General features: G+C 39.2%; 1 protein-coding gene across 2 annotated transcripts in view; it reads left to right on the forward strand.

The window, feature by feature from the left end:
- Nucleotides 1-191: 191 nt before the first annotated feature.
- Nucleotides 192-21235, forward strand: part of ALDH1A2 (aldehyde dehydrogenase 1 family, member A2) — a 57155-nt gene continuing 36111 nt past the window's right edge. Inside the window, exon 1 of one of the 2 annotated variants that reach the window (XM_010571765.1) lies at nt 192-398. In XM_010571765.1, the coding sequence (XP_010570067.1) occupies nt 282-398 (117 nt within the window). In that variant the 5' untranslated portion in view covers nt 192-281. The remainder of the gene's footprint in view (nt 399-21235) is intronic. The other variant, XM_010571766.1, reaches the window with a different exon arrangement.

The raw sequence follows: 21235 nt of genomic DNA on the forward strand, positions 1-21235 counted from the left end.
GGCCGGGGCGGGGGCGGCCCGGCGGGGCGCCGCGGCTGCGCCGCCCGAGTGAGCGGGGCTGTGCCGCTATCGCCCTAGGTAGGATGGACCTGCCCCCCTGCCTCTGCCCCCATGTCCAATAAGAAGAGACCCGGCTTGACACCTGCCTATATACAGAGGACGAGAGCAACGTCTTCAGCGCTGGTCTTTGGAGGTGGGGGGGGGGGGGAACCAACCCAAAACACAACACGACATCAGGTCAGAGCGGGGGGCTCGGTGGTACTATAAAACCCCCCAAGACTATGACTTCCAGTAAAATCGAGATGCCAGGGGAGGTGAAGGCAGATCCTGCAGCTCTGATGGCATCTCTGCATCTGCTGCCTTCTCCCACTCTCAACCTTGAAATCAAATACACCAAGGTAAGTTGTGTTCGTTTGTTCTGGCAGGGAAATTCATGGCTGTCCCTCCAAAGGAGGGATTTTGCTTAAAATCAGTTTCATTCTGCCATACCCAACTTGAGTGTAGAGATGAAAAAAAACTACTAAAAGACTGCCTTGAGTCTGTAATAAAGGAAACGGATTTTTAGCCCTGTAATCATCTGAAAAACCACAGGATAATAGAAAAGCAAATTAGATCTGCTGGGACTGGCTTTGCACTTCTCTCTAAATGTAGTATTTTCTACAGAGGTGTTGGGCTTTATCTTCAGTGCAAAATCAGTACCTCTTTAATATGTTTCAGTTGCTTTTGATGTACTTCTGAGGAAGTTACTATACATACGTGTATATCTCAATCAGAAAATAAAAATGTTTTCTTTCTTGAATTACCTTGTGTGCCCAAGGGACTCTTTTACAATTCCTGGAGGGCTCTTAATACTACCAGGTTGTTACAGCACTGAAACAGGTCTCTCTACTAACTTCCGTGATACTTGAATATACCCTTGAACAATACTGCAAGAGGGCGTATTTTTTTCCTACTAACCTTTAAAGACTAATTTTCATAAAGAGAGGGTTAAGAACAAACCCATTGGGTCGATGTAGAAAAATCTGCTGGTTTTCTGTGGTAGATTATGGGACTAAATTGTTTTTGTTGATTAAAATGGGCTTTAAGAACAGTCATTTGTTTGTAAATTCAATTTGAATTTTTAAATTCGTTTATATGTCTTGAATCTTTGCATCTTTAGTTAAAGAATGTTTTCATTTTTGTTGGAGAAGTTTCAAATGTATTGTATAAACAGATTACAATGTGTCAGACTTTGTTTCTAATTACCGAGTAACTTAATAGGAAAATAAGCACATCAGCACTGGAAAAAGGTGATAACATTTTTATCTACTGGAAATATAACTTCAGGAGCTTTAAAGCTGATAGGAAACTCATTTTGGCTGATGCAGTGTAATTTTTTCCTCCATATCACCACTTTAAAAGCTTTTCATCTTTTCTCTTTTTTAAGTGGGTGCCAAAACTAATTTGTCCTCTAATTTGTTACAGCAATTCCATGTTCCAGAAGAATGTTTCAGAGGGAAGTCAACTATTTTAGATTTCATTACAGTTTAATGCAAACTGCAATATGCAAATTAAAAGATGCATACGGTTTCTTGCATATAATTTATTTGAAAATATTTTCAATAAATAAGGAATATAGTTATGTGGGGTTGTGCAGTGTTACACTTTGGGAGCAATCATACTGTGCAAATAGTATTTGGCATGAATTTTGTTTATTGCTGGTTTCAGTGTAAAATATGCTTCATGCGTGTTCAGTGGATAATACTTGAGAGTAGTATCCCAGTCAGTTTCCATAGTAAGTATACTTGTGTTTCTCTGTTCTAAAACTAGAGAATTGGTTCTAAAAATCTTTGGAAAAGGTAACAGTCATCAGCAGTCATATCTTCCTATCTGTGAGAACCGCAAGCTGGATAGTAACTTCTAATTGTTCAGAATATATAGTGCCATCTTCTCAGAAATATGTAAGATGTTACACATTTTATACTAATGGAACAAGTAAAAGAAAGTTATTTTATTTCAATATTAAGCCAAAAACAACAGCAGCATGTTTCTTCTAAGCTTGGTTTTCAGATATTGGATAACTCCTGGTTGCTTTTGAGAGAAATTTGGTTTAGGACAGGTATTGAGTATTTCACTTGGCATATCCTCTGTCTCTGTCTGTCTGTCTCGCTTTTCCCTCCTTTTTCTCTTTCTCTGCAGGAAATACAAGTGATTTATAGATAATTGGAGTCTTCAGCTTGGAGTCTTGTCTTGGGCAGGACTTTTATCCAGGATCTACTTTCCCACCTATTACAAAGAAAAACAATCAAAAATGAAATAATGGATTGTAACTTGATTCTTTCTTTTGGGGGAATGGTCGCTTCATGTCGTAGATGACAAACAACTTCCATAAACAATAAATAACATCAGACTAAAGCACTTTGGAAAAAAAAAAACAAAAAACAAAACAAACCACCAAACAAACAAAACCAACCAAAACCAACCCAAAACCAACCCCAAACCTTGTAAAATCAGACATCTGTAAGCATTCCTAGCATCCTCTCTCCTGCTTGTTAGCTGAGAATTTTAAATACCCAACCAGGACACAGAATTCTTGAACTCTTTATTACAGCTGTCTCTGAATGTAAAATCTTAACCATTTAGGAGTTAATTGGGAAATAGACAGTTTTATTAGGATAGAATATGCTAAAATTCCAGGAATCCCTAAACACGATTTGTTAAAGATTTGTAATATGTACCAGAAAAAAATAAAGTTATTATTCATTAATCTTTAAAACACTTGATTATCCTTGGAATTACTATGAAAGCTCCTTCTAAGAACATAGATGAAACAGATACTACCCACGTAATTTTCATGTATTTGATTATTTAGCAGAATTACTGAAACTTGTGAAATATTTCTCTGGTAAGTTTACTGAAGTGAGCAGAAAACCGTGTGTTAAGTCCTTCTGATCTGTACACCTGATGTAGCACACTGAGGCAATGTTGGTTTTCACTGGTCAGAAAAGATAATATTTAGTGATGAAAATTACACAATGCCATGTTTTCATGTAAGATGTGCAGCAGTATCTATTGTGACTTCAATGTTGGGAGTCAGCCTATGCTTCTTTAAAAAAACCAGCCATTAGAAATATTTTTCCCAGCTTTTTAATACCTTGGCATGGTCTCTGTGAAAAATAAGGTGGTTTAGATGTGTGTAATAAGAATTGATGAACAGGATGTGAACCAGACATGCCGATGAGTTTTCAAGCACACAGGGTTAAGTTTTGTTGCGTGGCTAGCAAGTACTAAAACTGCTACATGCAGGATTCTCTCTCTTTTCATTGTGATGACTCTTTAATTCTCTACTTATTAACATTAACATTTGGGGACGGATTGCATCTGCAGAACAGGGGATCTTGCAGTATTGCATGGAGTTAAGTTATTCTACAGCCCTGTGGCACAGCAAGCCCTCCTCAGACTTGTCAGGAACGTGTTGGCGGTGCTATGCTCCCTCCATAAGTGAGCACGTAGGTAGGAAGGAGATCCAGCTCTCTCCCTGGCAACAAGTCATACTTCTACAAAGGTCAACTTTGTGCCAGAAACTCTCCCAGAATGGGCTGCTCCAGAAATATCAGATGTGCGAGATAAGCCATAGTATGACATCCAGTAAGGGCACGTTATTAGCATGTTTTATACAGGAAGCACCACCCCCGTGTTTGATGGCTCTGAGAACCTGATAGCTTCTGAGGGTGATCAGAGGGTTCTCAGCTTAGTACTGTATTGATGCCTCCCTCTTTCATTCTCTTACAAAATCTGTTCTCCCTCCTGAGACTTGAGCGTCTCCCAAGTATCTGACAGTAGACGTGGAATCAGCCCAACAGAGTGAGCCCTTTGCAGTTTTTTCCTCCTGCTATCTCCATTTGAGGGGCTAAAGGTGTTTCTACAGGACGTGGCTATCCTTCGTTATGCCATAATCAAATCTGCTTTACAAAGTATTTTCATAGTGACTTTAAAAGACAGCTTGGTGTAAAATGAGGACCCTAGGGTTCTGTCCTGTCCTACCTCTCTCACTGCATTGTATAACCGAGTGAACAAACATTCTCAAGTTTGCATCATGTTGGGGACACTAATCCAGCTGGATGTTTTGTTTCTTGCTTGCCAACTGATTTAAGTCTGAGAAAGAGTTGAAGAACTTTAGCATAAGGAAAAGTTGAAGAATTGAGGTTTTGAAAGCTTTTTATAAAGAGGTGCTCTAAAGGGGTGAAGTGGAGGTGAAGAGGTACAGAAATGTTTCTGTAGTAATAGCCTGTAAATTGGCTGACAACCATATTTTTTTGTCCTGTATAAAAGGGTTTTGCCTCTACTCTTACACCATAGGCTAAAATCAGGTCAGTTTCTAAACACAGACCAGATAAACTGCCCAGCACTGCAACAGAAAACTTTATACAGCAGTTTGTGTTAAGTCTAGGCAAACTGCTTCTGGGTAGACAAGAACTAATAAATACATTTCAAATTCTCATATGATAAGCATTTGGTTGTGAAGTGTTTTGTTACTCAGTTTCTGTATTTTCATTCCCATTATGCTTTCTTGGCACTGCCCAGAAATGAATGCTGCAGAACACTGTTATAAATTCTTTTCACCACAATTTCCAGCACGTGTTTTCCAGATAAAATTCTAGACTGACATTAAGATAGGAGGCAGGAAATCTATTTTATTTAGAATAATATGCAGAATACTTGTCATTTTTTTTGAACTGAAGACAAGCTTTGGCAAAACTCAGGTAAGTGATGAATACATGCTATTTTCCACCCGTCTTTCCCTGACTGAGCTCACTAATGCCTTTTGAAATCAGATTCAGTGACTGATACTTTAAGAAATCAGCTAGCCTTTCGGGTCAGCTCAGTTGAGCGCTGTCCAGTTACAAAAGATGAGGCACAGAGAATTAGAGATGTTTGCATGAGGCGTAGACAAATAGAACAGCTACTTTTCCCCTTTGTGGAACACTTCAGCATCTGATGCTGACACTAGACATGTTCCTCTGTATCATCATATATGAGGTTTTACCGTATATACTGTATTTAGATTTACAGTTGTTTGTATCTACGGTTTGAATTCTCTTCTAGTGTGGTCATACTTTGTGGTTAGTATTATAATTCATCAACCCATATAGCAATTGCAAACTATTTATGCACTTCTTTTCAATTAACAGCCTGAATATAGGATTCTTTCTTTCCTCCCAAACCTTTGAGGTCTTCTGCACAAATCCAATTTACCCAGGTTTTGCATGAGGGATCAAGAAACAATGGTAGTCTTATGAGTATCCAGTTCCCTGCCTTTGCTTACTCCAATACAGCTCCTATAACAATGTTAATTCAAGAGCATTAAAAATACAGAAATTACCAGGCTGAAACTGGCAACAACTAGATAACTACTGCAGATAACTACTGTATTACTGAGTAGGTAACTATTGTAGCAGCGACTTCTTACTGTGCTGAATTTTTAGGGAAAGATTGAATCTTAAGGGAAAATGCAGACTGGTTTAACACATCAAGCTGTACAATACTATATTTCTGGCTAGGGGGAAATTTTCTTCTCTTTGTGCAGTCTGTAAGGTCAGATAATACTGAAAGACAAGAGCTATGCAATTAGTGTTTTTCTTATCTTTGCAAAAAAATGTTATGATTTCAAGTATTCCAATACAAAAGATGCATGTATTTATTTGCTCACCAAAACCAGAAGGTCACTAATAATCAGAGCACTTGCCCAAGCTGAAGAGCAGCCAAATTCATACCCCTGCTCTGAAGCAAACAGAGCAGATACTTGAAAATGGATCCCTATTTTCTGATGGTGGATAGGTCCCAATTGTAGATGCTTTCTACCTTTGGCTATCCTTGGGAAGAGTCTCATATTCTCTCCTGTTAGATAATTCACTTCTAAGTATTTGTGAGGCCTGAGAGATATCAACTTGATAGCCCCATGCGCAGGACACTCACGGAGGAAAAGTAGGATTCAGACTCATGATGTCAGACAGAGCAAGGATTTGATCCAAGATCTATGGCTTTCTAGGCATTGACTCTAAATATTGGAGTATTGAGTTGGAATAATGTGTCTTGAACACACGCTTTCATTCTAACAAAAAAATTCCCTCTTTAATTCTCCATTCCATTTTGTCCTTCAGAAACATTTCCCACAGAAGTTCACCAATCCTGGTACATTTTCATTTTAAATTCTGTCTTGATGTATCCGCATTTTCTTTATAATCCCACCAGTCCGAAAGTTCTTGATGATCTCTGCCTAGCTTGTCCATCTCCCTGTCCATGCAAAATTGTTCCCCACAGACCTTAATGGGCTCCGCCAGTTTGAAGTTATTCGCTGCCATAAACTGCTTTGTTCCTGGGAGCAAGGCACAATGGAACCACTGTATCCGTTTCCCTTCCCTTCTTTACAATGCACATTAACAGTTGCCTTCAATAAGCTGTCCATAGACATTGCAAGTCACTGGGAACATATCGGCATCTAAAAGTAATTTGAACCTTTCCTTCCAACAGGCTTGGCTTTGCATTTACTACCTTTGGCAAATTTCATCTACCCTTGAGTTGCCCAAATGCCTTTTAACTTCAGCCCTAGTGATATTTTCTTCAGTACTCTGATTATTTTTATCTGCAAACTATGTACCTTACTATTAATAATCTGCAAAAGCAGGTGAACCAAGATATCGATTGCTAGTCACAGTAATGAAGGGGCATCTTGCTATTAACCCCTTTCCAGGGAGAATTATCCATTTATTTCCAGTCTTTTTATCTTATCTCTTAACCACTTTTTAATCCATGGCAGGACTTTATCTTTCACCATATGGTTACTAACTTTCCTTAATAGCCTCTTGCTAAGGACTTTATCATCAAAAGCCCTTTTAAAGTCTAAATAAATTATATCCACTGATTCATCTCGGCTCCTCATTTGACTAACTATCTTCCAAGAAATCTCACAGGTTTACAGAGATAAATGACAAAAGATGAGTTCAGTGGTCCATATCATAAATTCTTAGTCAGATCCTGCATAAAGTCACATTTCTTCTTTTACAGTTTTGCAGCTATCTTTCCTAAGACTGAACTGTAACATTTCACTATTTATTTTTTGGAAATTGTTTAATTCTCTCCACTTCTAAAAAATCACAACTTTTTATCTCTTTGGGTTTTTTTTAAAGAGTAGGACTTGCTTTCTGAAACAAGTAACCAAAACATCAACTTTAGTTCAGCTGAAAGAAATGAGCGACAAAAAATGCATTTATACAGAGACAACATTATAAGGAAGCTATATCAATATAAGTACAGATGTGTAAAGGTTTAAAAAAAAAATCCTCAGGAAGCTGCAGTTCTGTGCAGTCCTCTAGTGAGGAATCCTCAGACAAGTGCTGGCATTCCTACTCAAGTACAAATATGTGCATAAATAGCTATGTGAAGACTTACTACTAAGTATTATATTGAGCAAGATGAAGTCTAAAAAAACCAATTGCCATCTAAGGGCCCAATCATTCATTACCTTTGTGCTCGCTCAAATGAATAGAGAAATTCCCGTTCAGACTGCATACACCTAACTGTTTTTTCTCCAAAAAACCCAAGTTCCGTATTTCAGAATTTGTCTAAAAATGTATTTCTACTGACCAGCATTTTCTGTTACCTATAATAGCAATCTACCTTTGTGACATGAATGCAACACATCAATTTTAAGTTATGCAGTGTAACTAAGCTTTAGAAACAGTTCATTACTAAAAGTATGATATGTGAAGCCACATCAAAGCCTTGCTGCAATAGCATTGCTGAAATAGTCTCCAACTGACAAAAGAAAAAAAGGACTTCATTCTTGTTCACTTGGAAGTCAGTTCCTTTCCCAGAGAGCCTAGTGAACTAGATTTTTACCTTATGACTTGAAACATAATACATTCCAGCTTTGCTGGACTGAAGTGGGAAAATACTTCAGAGCAGAGAACCATCCACATCAAATTCTGTGACCCAAATGAAAATGTTTAAGCTCAGCTCAATCTCAGTTGACCTCAGCTGGAGGTTAAAACATGAGGATGGCACTGACCACTAGAGTGTATAGACCTTAATCTGTGAGGGATTCGTAGGTAATGAAGACTTTGAATTGAACTCAGAATCTAAAGGGATGCCGGTGGGACAGCTGTGGAGAGGCCTACAGCAGGTGTTGTGGTTACAAAAAGGATTTGCTAATTTCTATGTGGATTTCCAGTATGCCCCTATTTAAAATAAGTGAGTTACAAAAAATCCATTTGTAAAGTCACAAAGATGTAGGAAGTGTTGCACAGAAGAACAGGCTGCATCCTCTTTGCTGAACTTGGATGGGAAGGGGATGCCAGGGAGACACTGTCCTCTTACCATGCTCTTATCATCTAGCAATGATTACACAAAATCCCTCAGTTTTGACTCAGAAACTATCAGAAGGTGCCTTTCCCTACAGAAATTCCAAACACACATATTTACACAGGTTAGGCTTCACTCTAAAGTAAGACTGATTTATTTCCAAAGCAGAGCTATTTACTATTTCAGGTAAATACAGGTATTATTTGACTGTCATATAAAAGTTGATTTTATCCTCTTGTGAATAGGTCAGCATGCCTTAAATTTGGCCTCAAGAGACTAGAGCTGGTCAGAACCTCAGGTCTACATTTAGCGTGAAATAGATCTCTCCAACTGGAAGGTCCTTACAGGTCTGTGCTGTGCCATTGTTCTCTCATGCTTCGGTGGGAAAGACACCGCTTAATACATCATCATCATCACTGCCCCCACCACCCTGGTATATCCTTAGTGGCTTTTGTGCAATTCCTGATGCCTCAGCTTTTGAAAACTGCAAGAATTGAGATTCGTTAGCATTTGGGTTTTTTTCCCTTGGCCCTACAACACATACTAAATTTTGGCCAGAAATGTAATCTACTTTGGTACAGCCAAATTAAGATCCCCCCCCCAAATGAGCAGCCATTTCTGGAAATATCTTCAGTTTCCCTTTTATGTCTTTTCATAGCCAGGTTGTTTTCAGAATCTACTGCCTCTCCCACAGCCTATATTTGCTTATTTATTTAACTTAGGCTTCTCTTGGATGTTTTATTTGTGTTACCTTTTTGGTATTTTTCTTCAGAATATTTAGTAGCAATTTTTAATTTTTATTTTGTGTTTTGCAGCCTTTTAAAGTTAGCACTTTGTTACTTTTTTTTTTGGCCTACATTTCCTCTTGTATCTTCCTTCTTAGCCACCCCATTTATTTTCTTGCTTGTGCTTCCCGTTTCTAGCCTTCGGAATGCAAATCTTCTTTGACTCTTTCACATTCTTAAGCCTCCATGCTGATTCTATGGATTTTAATTTCCTAGCTTCAAGCAGGGAGTTTCTAAGTTACTTCCTCTTTCAAAAAAAATCCGCTTCTTGAAGTTTAGTTTCCCAGAGAGTTGGGCTTCTTCATGTGTTTCTCTCCTGCAATGAAGCTGAAATTATTTATGTGGTAACCATTTCTCAGGGCTTCAGACACAATTTTTAGTCCTTGACAGGACTATGCCAAATGTTGTTTAGATTAGGATACAGACAACTCTATGTTCTCTAGATGCTATCTCAATGCAGCTCTCACTGAACTAATGTGCAGTTTTGCACCAGTCTTATTGCCTTCATATTCTTTTTTCCACTTCAGTGCCACTTCAGTTGCTCTTACTCAGAAGTCAGTACTTCACTCCTGCTATTATCCTTCATGACCTACACCACCTCTATATCCATGGGTCTACAAATGTGTTGTTTCTCTTCTAAGAAATATCCATGCAATTCCTTGCACACAGAGCTACTCCCCCCTCTCTGCAGCTTGGCCTGTCCTCCCTACATGGCTTATAGCTAGAAATCATGGTATGCCTCTGATAATTCTCATCCCCTTATGCTCAAAAAATGCTAGTTTTTTCCCTCTCCGTGATACAGTCAGGATCACCCATTTTCACACTTAAGATTTTTTTTTTTTTATGCTGGTTTATAGGCACTTGAACTTTTATTTCCTAACTATAAGATGTTCTAGATGAAAATTGTGATCTAGTTAGTTGAAAAACCCTGTAAAGTCTTTTCAGCTCAGCTACTAAAGCACTTCATATGACATTGCAGCTCACTCTTATTTACCACTCTGCTAGGGTAAAAGGTCCTTAAAATAGACATTAGCTTTAAACTGGCTTTAATACTTCTTTACACTGTCAAATTGATTTGAGAAGGCATTTATGTAACTGCCAGTTGGATGCATAGATTATTTTTTTTTTAAAGACCCACTTCATTTTGTTGTTTGAAACATATTTGGAATTTATTTTAAATGTTCTTTGCATCCAGGCATAAAAGCACTGTCCTGATTCCACTGGGTATTTTCAAAACTTGTAAGTATATCATAACATATGCATTTTACATTTGCTTATGTGGGTTTTTTTTCAGCTGTAATAGAAATAGTTTAAGTTTATTCTTGAGTAGTTAGAAACTACCAAGAAATTACCACCTGTCCTTCCCAATCAAGGGGGGGTTTTTTATTCTCTCCAATTTCTTCAGTTGTGATGTATGGTTGCAGCAACACTGTACCAGAATGGCCTGCATGGACCTTGAGAAACATGCACATGTGTTTTTCAGGACATCTGGCTAAGCCTTCAGCCCCTTTTCCATCAGTGCTTGATGTTTTGCTGGTCTTCCTCTTTTTGTCCTTATCACACTTTCTTTACCACAGCTACTTAACAGCCTTTTCTGTCTTTTGTGAAGTCTATGGGATGCTGTTTTCCTGAGAGGTGAGAATCAAGCTCTGCTTTCTCACTTGCCCATCTGAAATTATGATACCAGACTAACACTAAATGGGGTAGCTGTGCTGATGATGACCTAGTCTTGGTGGTCCAACCCTTTGACAGTGATTTTAAAATCCATTTGTTACATTACTAAAGACATTTTTAGCTAGCATCGCTCAACTGCAAGTGTTAATATTCTGCTCCTTCCATCAAAGCTTTTAGAAAGCATTAATTGATTCAGTCTCACTGTAAAACTGGTGACAAGGCCCCTTCACACATGGGGGAGTTTAAATTTGTGGGAGTGTAACCATGACTAACTCAGACAGTAGGTCAGTGTCAGAGGCAGGATCTCTTGCTAAGCCAGCCAGACTGCTAAAAGATAAAACCTCTTTTTCTGTACGTACTATTCTGGGAGATGGAAATACAGATGAATTTCAGAGCTAGTGTTTACATGTGGATGCATGTCTCCAATTCTAGATTGGTATTAATTGCACACTTTTTTGTGCACTCACCTATACACACGCACACAGTATCGATGAAAAGACCCCTTTCTTTGCATTCTTTGCTTGCTTTCTGTGTCACTTTATCAGTTGTCGTCTCTGTTGTTATTCCCTTGAGCATTGTCTGGGAGGCAGTGCCCTCCTTGCTGGAACAGCTGTATAATGAGTTCAAATGAAGCTGGAGGTTGAGGTGTTGCTCCCCTCTGTACTTTTCTGTTCGGAGGAGGAGTATTTCCATTGGTGCAGTGCAGTGACAGTACTGGAAGTCCAGGTTGTTGTCTCTGGTATTGTTTCTATTCGCTCTTCAAAGGTTTTATTTTAGTAAGGTACTCCAACATGGAGAGAGAAGGCAGGCCCTGCTATTGAGAAGACAACCAGGAGCCCAGTGTAGAACACGCCCAGCAACTGGTGCAGCACAGCTCTTCCTCCCATCAGCCAAGACAATTGTTTTTAATGTTTGGATTCTAGCTGAAACACAAATGTGTTCATGTTCTTGCTCTCTGTCTCAGTTAATTTCTCTCTTTGAGGGAGCAACAGGACAAATCCTTGATAACTTATTTCCTGGTTAGAAGCCTTTACCTGCTTTCCTAGTGGTTCCCTGTGACTGGGAACCTTTGTAGTCAGCTCTTCCAGCTGTTTGCCTAAATGGTCTTCAGGGAGACTAAAAGCAGTGAACCTGGAATAACAACATTTGACTTCAACTAGGTCCCAGGAGAATTTAGTTATTACTTAATGGATTGAATTGGCGACATACCTTATACCAGATAACTGCCAAAGGTTGCATGAAATTAACCTTCACAAATGGCTAGTTATTGGTATACTCCTTGCAGAAAGCTGGGTGTGGTGACATATGTTCATTGTAATTAATATTGGTTTTCATACCTTTACATGCCAATAGTATTTGCAATGTCTGGGTGAAAAATTTCACAGATTAAAGTCTTGATGGTGATTTTAGCCATTTAGTGATCATGTGTCATTGTGTTCACTACACTGAGCATAAATCCTGTCTTGTAAACAGCAGGGAGACTAATGAGGTTTGCCCACATTCTGGTATCATTACAAGGGGTTCCTGCAGAGAAAAAGGGAATTTGGTTAGAAAGGAGAAAAGAAACATGAATTTTAAAAGAAAGGGGGGGGGGGGGGGGGGGGGGCAGCAATCTCAGGACTGCCTATATGAACATTTGTTTTTAAGGAAGGCTTTTTATTAACAAGGCTTATAATGTACTTTGCTTATTTAAGGAAATCTCAGTAGAGCTAGGTTTTGTTTTTGCCGTAGTCCATGTTTTTAATGCTGTATGTTTGGCAAAAGTTGAGGGTCATGTTTTTAATTTGCACACTCAAAATTATTAGTCTGCTTCTACTTAAAGGTAAATAGAAGAGCTCATTTTTCATGCACGCCTACATCTTTATACAGAATAGCTTGCCAGTCATATATAAAAATGTTAAACTCTTTCAAATATTGGCATTATTTTGCTATACCCTGAAGTGTTTTATTTGCTTGGGACTGTAATCAGCTCTTGCAAGAACGCTTCACATCCAATTTTAGTCTTAGCACCACAGTGTACTTTGGGGTGTAAATTTGTCAGGTATCCAAGCACAGCAGGCTACTTTGACAGCTTAAGCCCAGTTCTCCCCAATCAGCCTTATGAATACTAAAAAAGTAGAGAGACCTGTTCCAGTTTGGTATAGGTAAAGTCGATGGCTTATCAACAGAAAGAACTGGAGGAGAAATCAGAACTGAATTCTGAGGAAAGGGGATCTAGCTAAAGGTTTCTTCTCTCCAGAAGAGTATTCTAAAATAAATAAATCAGTATTTCCCAAGACTTTTTATTGAAAAGAATTTCCAGCCAGAGAGATTTCATTGCAGCATTGAATGAGAAGAGAGGTGTTAGGTTCCTTTGCATCTTCTTGAAGAGCAAAGAGAGTTTATAAATCAGACTTCTGGGAATTGTTATCTCACAGCTTCTTCTAACAAACACAACAATTTGTTTTAAAGGCTTCCACCAAAGATGTCATAAGTGGTAATCCCTATGTTGTAAGTGGGTACTTAATGTGATTTAACTTAATGCTGATGATGCAAAGCTATTCTCCCCCAAAGCCCATTAAGAACATCCAATTTTCTGGTAGACTAACACTCCTGCTTACTATCGTAGAGATAAGTGACTGTTTAACCAGGACAATAAGGAAGTTTCAAACCAATGCCACAAAACTGGGTGGCCACAAAACTGGTCTTTGTGAAAGTTCAGACTTTGAATGCAAATGTCACAAGCTGGATTGTTTGGGGTTTTTTTTGTAGTAGTAGTCTGAATTTCTGTATGTACAGACATGTACATACAAGCACTTTTGATCACCTTAATGAGTGTACTGGTGAATATAATTATTTATGATATTAGTAAGTATGGTCTAGGTAGAAAAGGGCCAGTGCAAGTCATTTATGTAAATGAAGTAGAAACTGATAAATACTGAGTCTTACTTCATGTTGCCCTAAATGCAGATAATTCTAACAGTTTATCCAAGATAATGCTTCTCATACTGCATGCTTATTTGTTTGTTTGACACTTTGTGGATTCTGTATGTGCAGAATGACATGAAAGGAAATGTCACTGGCATCATTTAGCAAAACATGCTAACAGCAATATCTGAAAATACTCAGGATGCAAAGTAGAAGTGAAGGCAAACTTTCCAGGAGCTTAAGGCTGCTCACTTGGGTCTAATACAGAGTTAGCACTTTGCAGGTCAGTGGCTCTGCTATTTGTCTCTGACCTAACAGATCTGGAGTTCTTCACATCAAACCCAAGTCTTGCTGAGCTGAGATCAAACGTGTTAAGGTAAGGATCTTGCCAGTGATTTATCGTGCCAGGGAGGGCGATCAGGCCATAAGGGGCCACTGCAAATGAAGTTGACATTCCAGTAATTTCTCATGTGTAGTTATAAGGTAGTTTTCTCAGAGCTTTTAAGTCAAAATAAATTTGCCCATTTTATTTTTCTGTGTTGCCTATAGTGTCTGAAAGCCAGTTAGGAGTATTTATTTATGCAGCATAGCTAATTTCGAAGTAAGAACTTGCTCTCTGGTGATGAACACTTAAAATGGCAGTTACCTACATGTGATGATCTGCTAGATTCTTTTAAATGGCAGAACATGTTTCCCATGTACAAATAAATAGATCACGCTGGTTTAGGTCATGCATAATGAGCACAGAAGACTTGTAATACGCAAATGATGCAAAACACAGGAAAACTATACAGACTAATACCTGTCTTATTCCCACCTTATTCCCACCATTTCAAATGAGTGCTTGTGGAAGGGTTTCCAGGATCAAGTTCTTAATAGCCACAACTTCATTAAAGCCCAGTGACAGGCCAATAATTGATTCTGTAAACAAATACTCCCTCCTCTCCACTCTTGACTTAATGGATTTTTAGAAATCTTTCATTATTTCATTTTTTTAAGTTGCAGTAAGTGACATCAAGGATCATACTCCATAAAAAACACTGCCATCCTTACCCAAATCATTCAGAGATGGCTTTTCTTTGTTATTAGTGGAAATGTACAGCATACTTAATTTTTTAGTCATCTGGGCTTCAGAAACAATGTTTTCTGATGCAGTTAAGCAAGACAGTAAATGTTCTTCTCCAGCAATTAGAGAGCCTCACAAGTGAAAGGATAAGTAAAGCTTGGGAGCTTAGTTTCTTAGGAATACATGAAGTACTATCTATCTGAGCTATGAGAAAGTGTTATTGCTCCTGTATTGTGCTACTAACAGCAGATAAATTCTTCATTAACTGAAAAAAAGTAGAAATTACTTTGAGGAAGGCCTTTATGTGCTGTAAGTAAAGTTTCTTCCCGCAGGTTTAATAAGGCAGCTAAAAGGAGTAAAATGTTTGTGGTGGGTATAGTTCAACAGACAATACAATCTGAAGTTTCTTCTCTTTAGATTAATTTTCTTGAACAACCAGGCACAAAATAATCCCTTTAATGAGACTGAATTGAAATAACTGATGCGATATCAGCATGTGGCACAGTGAGAAACTAAAATAGAAAAGAGTATCATCACAGTTTGGCAGCCTGGGTTTTGTGCAGGAAATACTTGGTGGGGGGAGGAGGAAAGTAAGCATGCTACCGCATGTTGTTAAGACTTATTTAATCTTCTTAACTAATTACTCACACTTCCTAATTCAAAATCATACAAACAAAGACGTTTAGATAAGCTGGGAGTTTTTTCAAATGGGTGCCCCCTACAGCTTAGAAAATAAACATGACAGGTTTCCCCTGTCTGATGTGCTGCCATTTGCAAAAGAACAGACCCAACTCCCAGAAAGACAGAAGACTAATTAAGACAGGAAGACAGGCAGGTCAAGCATTTGGTGTGAGGGATTTGGGACATAGGGGAGAAAAAATCATGTTACATTCCACTTTCACAGCAGACTGACAGGAAGCTTCAAGCCCTTTCTCCAATTCCATTTGCTGCTCAGAGACCCTGGATTCCCTCCGTTTCTCCTCCCAGTCATGCCCATTTCCTAGCGTACCATTCCCCAAACCTATACTGTGAGCTAGCTCCGTGGGGGACTCGCTCTATCCACCTTTAGGCACCTAAACAAGATGTCTAGATGAGTGGGCCAGTGCAGCAGCCACTGGAGAGACAGGCCCTTATGGGAGGTGGGCAGAGATGGGGGTGGCTGAGCCCACCTGAGGTGCAGGTGCTGCCCTGAGGGAGTGCTGCTCCCTCTCCTCCCACCCCACAGGGACTGGAAAGAGACTGAGCTTCTGCATTAGATGCTGCCATTAGGTGCTAGATCGTATGATTTCCACGCTGAAATGTCACTGAGACCTTGATATGTTCACCTATTTAAATGCTTCGCTTCTGATACAAAGTCCACCGATGTCAAGGGCTGTTTTTTATTTCAGTAGGATTGGCTCAGGCCTTGCTACCAGTTACATCCAGAGAAGCTGAACGCTCTAGTCTTCTCATCTGGACATGTACCCTTGGCACAGGACTCAGGTTGCGTAAGCATAAGTCTACTAGATTTCAACGTACTGCTGTGCTGACAGCAAAACCAGAGCAGCCTCATTCACTTACGCATTTTATTTCTGATTCCACTTTTTTGATCCTCCTGCTGTAGTATGTTTGTAAATGTTTAAAATTTTCCAACCCTCTCAGTACACTCTGAAGTTTGGACTCTAGATTTCTTGAATGAAATTGCAAGCTTGGGTTTATGAAGGAAACCCCCATTTATGGTAGACCATGTCTAAAAGCCATGACATTATCCTTCTGGCACTGAGGTCCAAATGAGTTTTTAAAAAACCTGAACACCCCCAAACACACACAGCTTTAGAAAAGAGTTTTTTTTTTTTTTAAATTTTTTTTTTTTTTTTTTTTTTTTGGAGGTAGGGAGGCTGTCAGGGAAGGAGCCAGGACAACCCAGCAGCCAAAGAAGAAAAATAAAAATTAACATGTTCTGCTTTTGTTTGGCCCTAGCAGACTTCACAGGCTCTAGAGCAGGTGTCAAGTTTCCAGTGAAACAGCTTTGTCTCCCAGTACAAACATCCCTCTGGAGGCTGTTACCGTTGCTTCCTTTTCATCAATGGGGTCCTGATTCAGCTCCCGCTGAAACCAGTTGGATTTTTCCTTTTATTTTACTGTGGGTGGGACCAGACCTCTAGTGACTGAACTACAATGAACGACACGGTAGCCATTTCTGTTTGTATGCTCAAGCCAGCCAGCCTGCCTTGATTTATGTAGGTGTATCATTTGAAAGCGATGCAGTCGTTGGCACTGCCCAGTGCAAGGCTTATTCATGGATTGCATTGAGAAGCAGGATTGTGCACGGAGAATGGGGAGGTTGGCCTCAAAGTCTGTGGCCCGTTACTCATGATTTGTGAACTGCCAGCAAGGAGCAGTGACTCTTGCTGTTCATGTGAACAATCCCCTTCTCAAAGTAAAACAGCACTGCAGATCGATTGCTGGCCAGTCAGCAATCAGTCTGCCAGGGTTGGCTTTTGCTTTCCTAGTGCCTACTTATAAACCAGGTTTTCGCTGATTCCACAGCCAGCTGTTGGTTTCCAGTCACTCCCAGGAGTGCCCCACAACACACTCTGGCTAGAATGTGAGAGATTTATTGTATCAAGACAGCCATAAAAGTGAGGGAAAACAAAGCCTGAGAAAATAAACAAGCTGCACCTCTGATTGGCAATCCCTTCTACTTCATTCCCTTACAATTGTACTAATCATTAGGACTCCTGAAATGTTTCCAAAGGAGAGGAAATGAAGTTGCTGAGATGGGAAAGGATATGAAATTTCCTGACCAGACTGAGGCACAGGTGCCCGGTATCTGTGATGTTATGCAGTATTTACCAAGGGAAATGCTGCTGCTGGATTTTTTGCATGCCTCTCAAATTGTTGTATGTCCTGTCCCGTCCCGTGTGTCGTCCCGTCCCCCCTCCCCCCCCCAAAAAGTGCCATTATGTATTTCTTAATGTCTCCAGCAATAAGAAGATGCTGAGGGCTGAACAGCTGTGATTCTTCCATAAAGTACTTTGGCATCTGATGCCCCCTCCCCCATCTTTTCAGATTTAATGTCAAAGGATCTCCAAGGAGAAAGTCACATATGAAAAAAAGATCTTTGATGGAATGAAACTATAACCAGCTACTAAATCAATTGAGTTAGGAAATTCCCATTCCTTCCTCCATTCATCCAGAACCTTATCTCCTGTGGGAAGCCATTATTATTTGGACATTAAAATCCCCTTCCTGTACCAAAAAACATTTCTGGAGCTGCAACAGCACAAAAACATTGTTTATTAAATCCATGGGAAAATAATTCCACCTCCAAAGAGCTGAATGCTAGGCCGCTGTCTGTCCACTGGCTGAAGTTCTTACTTATACAGCTGGGGAGCCTGAAGAAAATGTCTGATGACATCACCACTAAGCAATATCAAATTAAGAATGTAGATCATCATTTCACTCACACATCATTTAAGAACATTTTCAAGAAAGGAAATGAAAAGTTACGTTGTTGCCACCTGTGTTGATTACTCTTATGAATTAAAGGAGCCCATATTACTTTTTTTCTATACGTTTTAATGGAAGACAATACAAAAAAGAGAGGCAGTGAGCATGCAGAAATCCACAGTGAATTTAAAAACCAGTTCCATTTTCCAAATCCAGGGCTAGCCCCTGGGTGAACGTCAGAGGGAATGTGTAGTGCCACGAAACCAAATCTCATTCAACTAAGAGCTGCAAAGAAGGTATTAGTTCTGTGCTGCATTTTAATTAATTCTATTTATACACACCCGCACACAGATAGTTGTGTTGTACTTCCTCACTGGTAAGTAGTGATGAAAACACAAAATCCTATCCATTTTCTCCCTGCTTTAAATTTTGCTACTACTGCATTGCAGATTAGATTGTTCAGCCTGGTTTTGTACACCTTGCTTTCTCTTTGAATACTTACCACTCCAATTACCTGCATGGTTTGAAATGAACATTAAGTTGCTAATTATTAGTAAGCCAACTGGGACAGATGGCTACTTAAACAAGATATTGTAGTTGTTTATTTGCAAAGCTTAATTTGCTTTGCTTTATGCTAAAAACATTTCCTCTTGGCTTGATTTCGAAACTGATGAGCATCCAAAAATGCTCTTGAACTTGGTGCATAATGCTTTTGAAATGCAGGTGTTACGCAAAATGCAATATATGATTTCCTTCCAACTGCATGTCAGCAGAGTCTCAAAGTAACTTGAATTTTTACATGATAACTTTGAATTCTACTTTTCCTTTGTATACTTTTTTGTATGATATGGTATCTCAAAGGCTCTGAACAGTCACGTGCCCTGTAAGACGGGTCAGATTGCTTCCTTGATTAGTCCTATGGAACTCTGTCAACAGCGGCTGTATGTAATTAACCACAGGCAGAATTTGAACCTAGCAAATATGTGCTGGGACCATTATCTTGCAAACTTCTATCTAAAGGTCTATGAGAACATGGGTGTGTGAGGAAGAAGTTAGTGTCAGTACCCGGAGGGATGTGCCTGTTCTTTTAGGAAAATGCCATGCCCTCTCCATCTTTCATTTGGAAAGGAATGGAAATTATCAAGAGACCTTTACAATGAGATCTCACGAGAATGATGACACTCCAAGGGCACATTCACAGGGGCAACTGGGAGCCTGCAACTGCACCTATTACACTGTAAGTCCTGTTTGAAACTTCCCCATCCCACACACATACACCCCTGACCCACCCGCTACCTCAGCTGTTGCCCTGTTCTGCATGTTGCCTTAGGTGACATTGCTGGTGAACAAACAGTATTCAGTTTCCTCCTTCGACCACTGTGTGCCAGCTACAGCCAGATTCCTCACTTTTACAAGAGGCATTGTCTGCTTTGCCAGTCGGGTTTGTTCTTGGCCAAATCACTGTACTGACAGGGACACCTAAGTAAAACAGGAAGGTTTGCCTTTTCTCTTCCTGCTCTGACATTACTGCAGTTATTGGCTCTACTGAGAGTAGATGGCAAACTGAATGTTCATGGGTTCCAAAATTTTTCAAGCGTTCTTCTCTTTCCATTTTGGCAGTTTTGTTGATAGCACCCAACAGGCCAGATTATTTAACTACTCACAATACCGCATAGCAAATACATGACATACTATATACTTTTTCTTTTCCTTACTGCAAATCACAAAAGGTAACATTAGGACTCAAACAAAAACAAATTACCTCAGTAACTCCTGGAAAACTCAAGTGGTTAATCAGTTACCTTTTATTTACATATATATGCTTAATGCTGAATTAAGTTGTAAAAACCAAAGGCTGATTTACAGCCCCAGTCAGCCTTAATTAACATTGATTCCAGGGGAATAGTAAATGTGAATAGCCTTCACAATTGAGGTTGAACAATGAACTCACTGGGTGTTGTCCAATTTGTAGCATGATTTACGTGGAAGCAAGCCCTTCTTTTTTCTAGGGTTACCCCTTTTTCATCTGGTGTTTAGGATGGGTTATATATAATCCATAGATAGGAACATTTGCTGTCAAATATTCTCCCTGATTTAGAGTTAGCCTTTACCATGGTCACTATAAATAAGGCAGAAAAAAACCCAATTTGAGGCTTTGCAGGGATTCCTTGTTCTTACAATGTGTCATCGCTTGTCCATTTCATGGCATTTTTACGAAGTGGCCATAATGAAAGTCAGATTAAATGTACAGGATATATATGTTTAATCAACAGCCATTGGAGTCAGTAGTGCTGGAAGAGTTATAAAAGCCCCTGTGAATGCAAATTTATTGCAAAAGAATCTGCGTCTTGGTGGTAGGAATATCTGCTGAATGGTACTACCTGACACAGAACACCTAAAACTTTCAAAAGTGAATTATTTAAGTGTAAGGTTTTGCTTGTAAAGCCGCCAGCTGCTGGATTTCAAGACTTGAAACTGTTCCAAAACACGGGACTAGGTACTTTATTTGTGCACTAGAGTAAATGCTCTGATTTTACTGCCAATTTAAATGTGCTCAGTTTACAGTAATGAGCTTGTATAGGCAATACCTTGTTTATAGAAAGTGGAACAGGAAGAAACTAACATTAACCATTAACAGTAGCAATTTCTCTTGCCTTCAACTCTAACTTTATGCCAAATAGATCCTTCCCATGTCCTATCTGAAATATTTGCTATTACTGTGCTGCTTCTAAATCTGTGGGATAAATGGAGCATCCAATAAAATAATACACCTTATAGTTCCAGTCAACATGAATTGCAACACTCTTGTAATTCGAAGGCGCTATTTCTTATTCCTATGGTGAAATGTATTTTAAGAACAAATACATATCCTGTGATGATTGATAGGTGTTCATCCCAGCAGAGTGTAGTTAACATTTTTTAAACTTTTTAAAAAAGAACAGACCACTTCTATAAGGGAAGAGTACTGAATTGTGGTTGCCACTGCTTCTCAGATTCTTGTACTCAACCTAACTGTTTTATTCTTTCAAGA

This window comes from Haliaeetus leucocephalus, unplaced genomic scaffold (assembly GCF_000737465.1).
Source record: "Haliaeetus leucocephalus isolate CR32 unplaced genomic scaffold, Haliaeetus_leucocephalus-4.0 Scaffold339, whole genome shotgun sequence".
NCBI classification, from domain to species: domain Eukaryota; kingdom Metazoa; phylum Chordata; class Aves; order Accipitriformes; family Accipitridae; genus Haliaeetus; species Haliaeetus leucocephalus.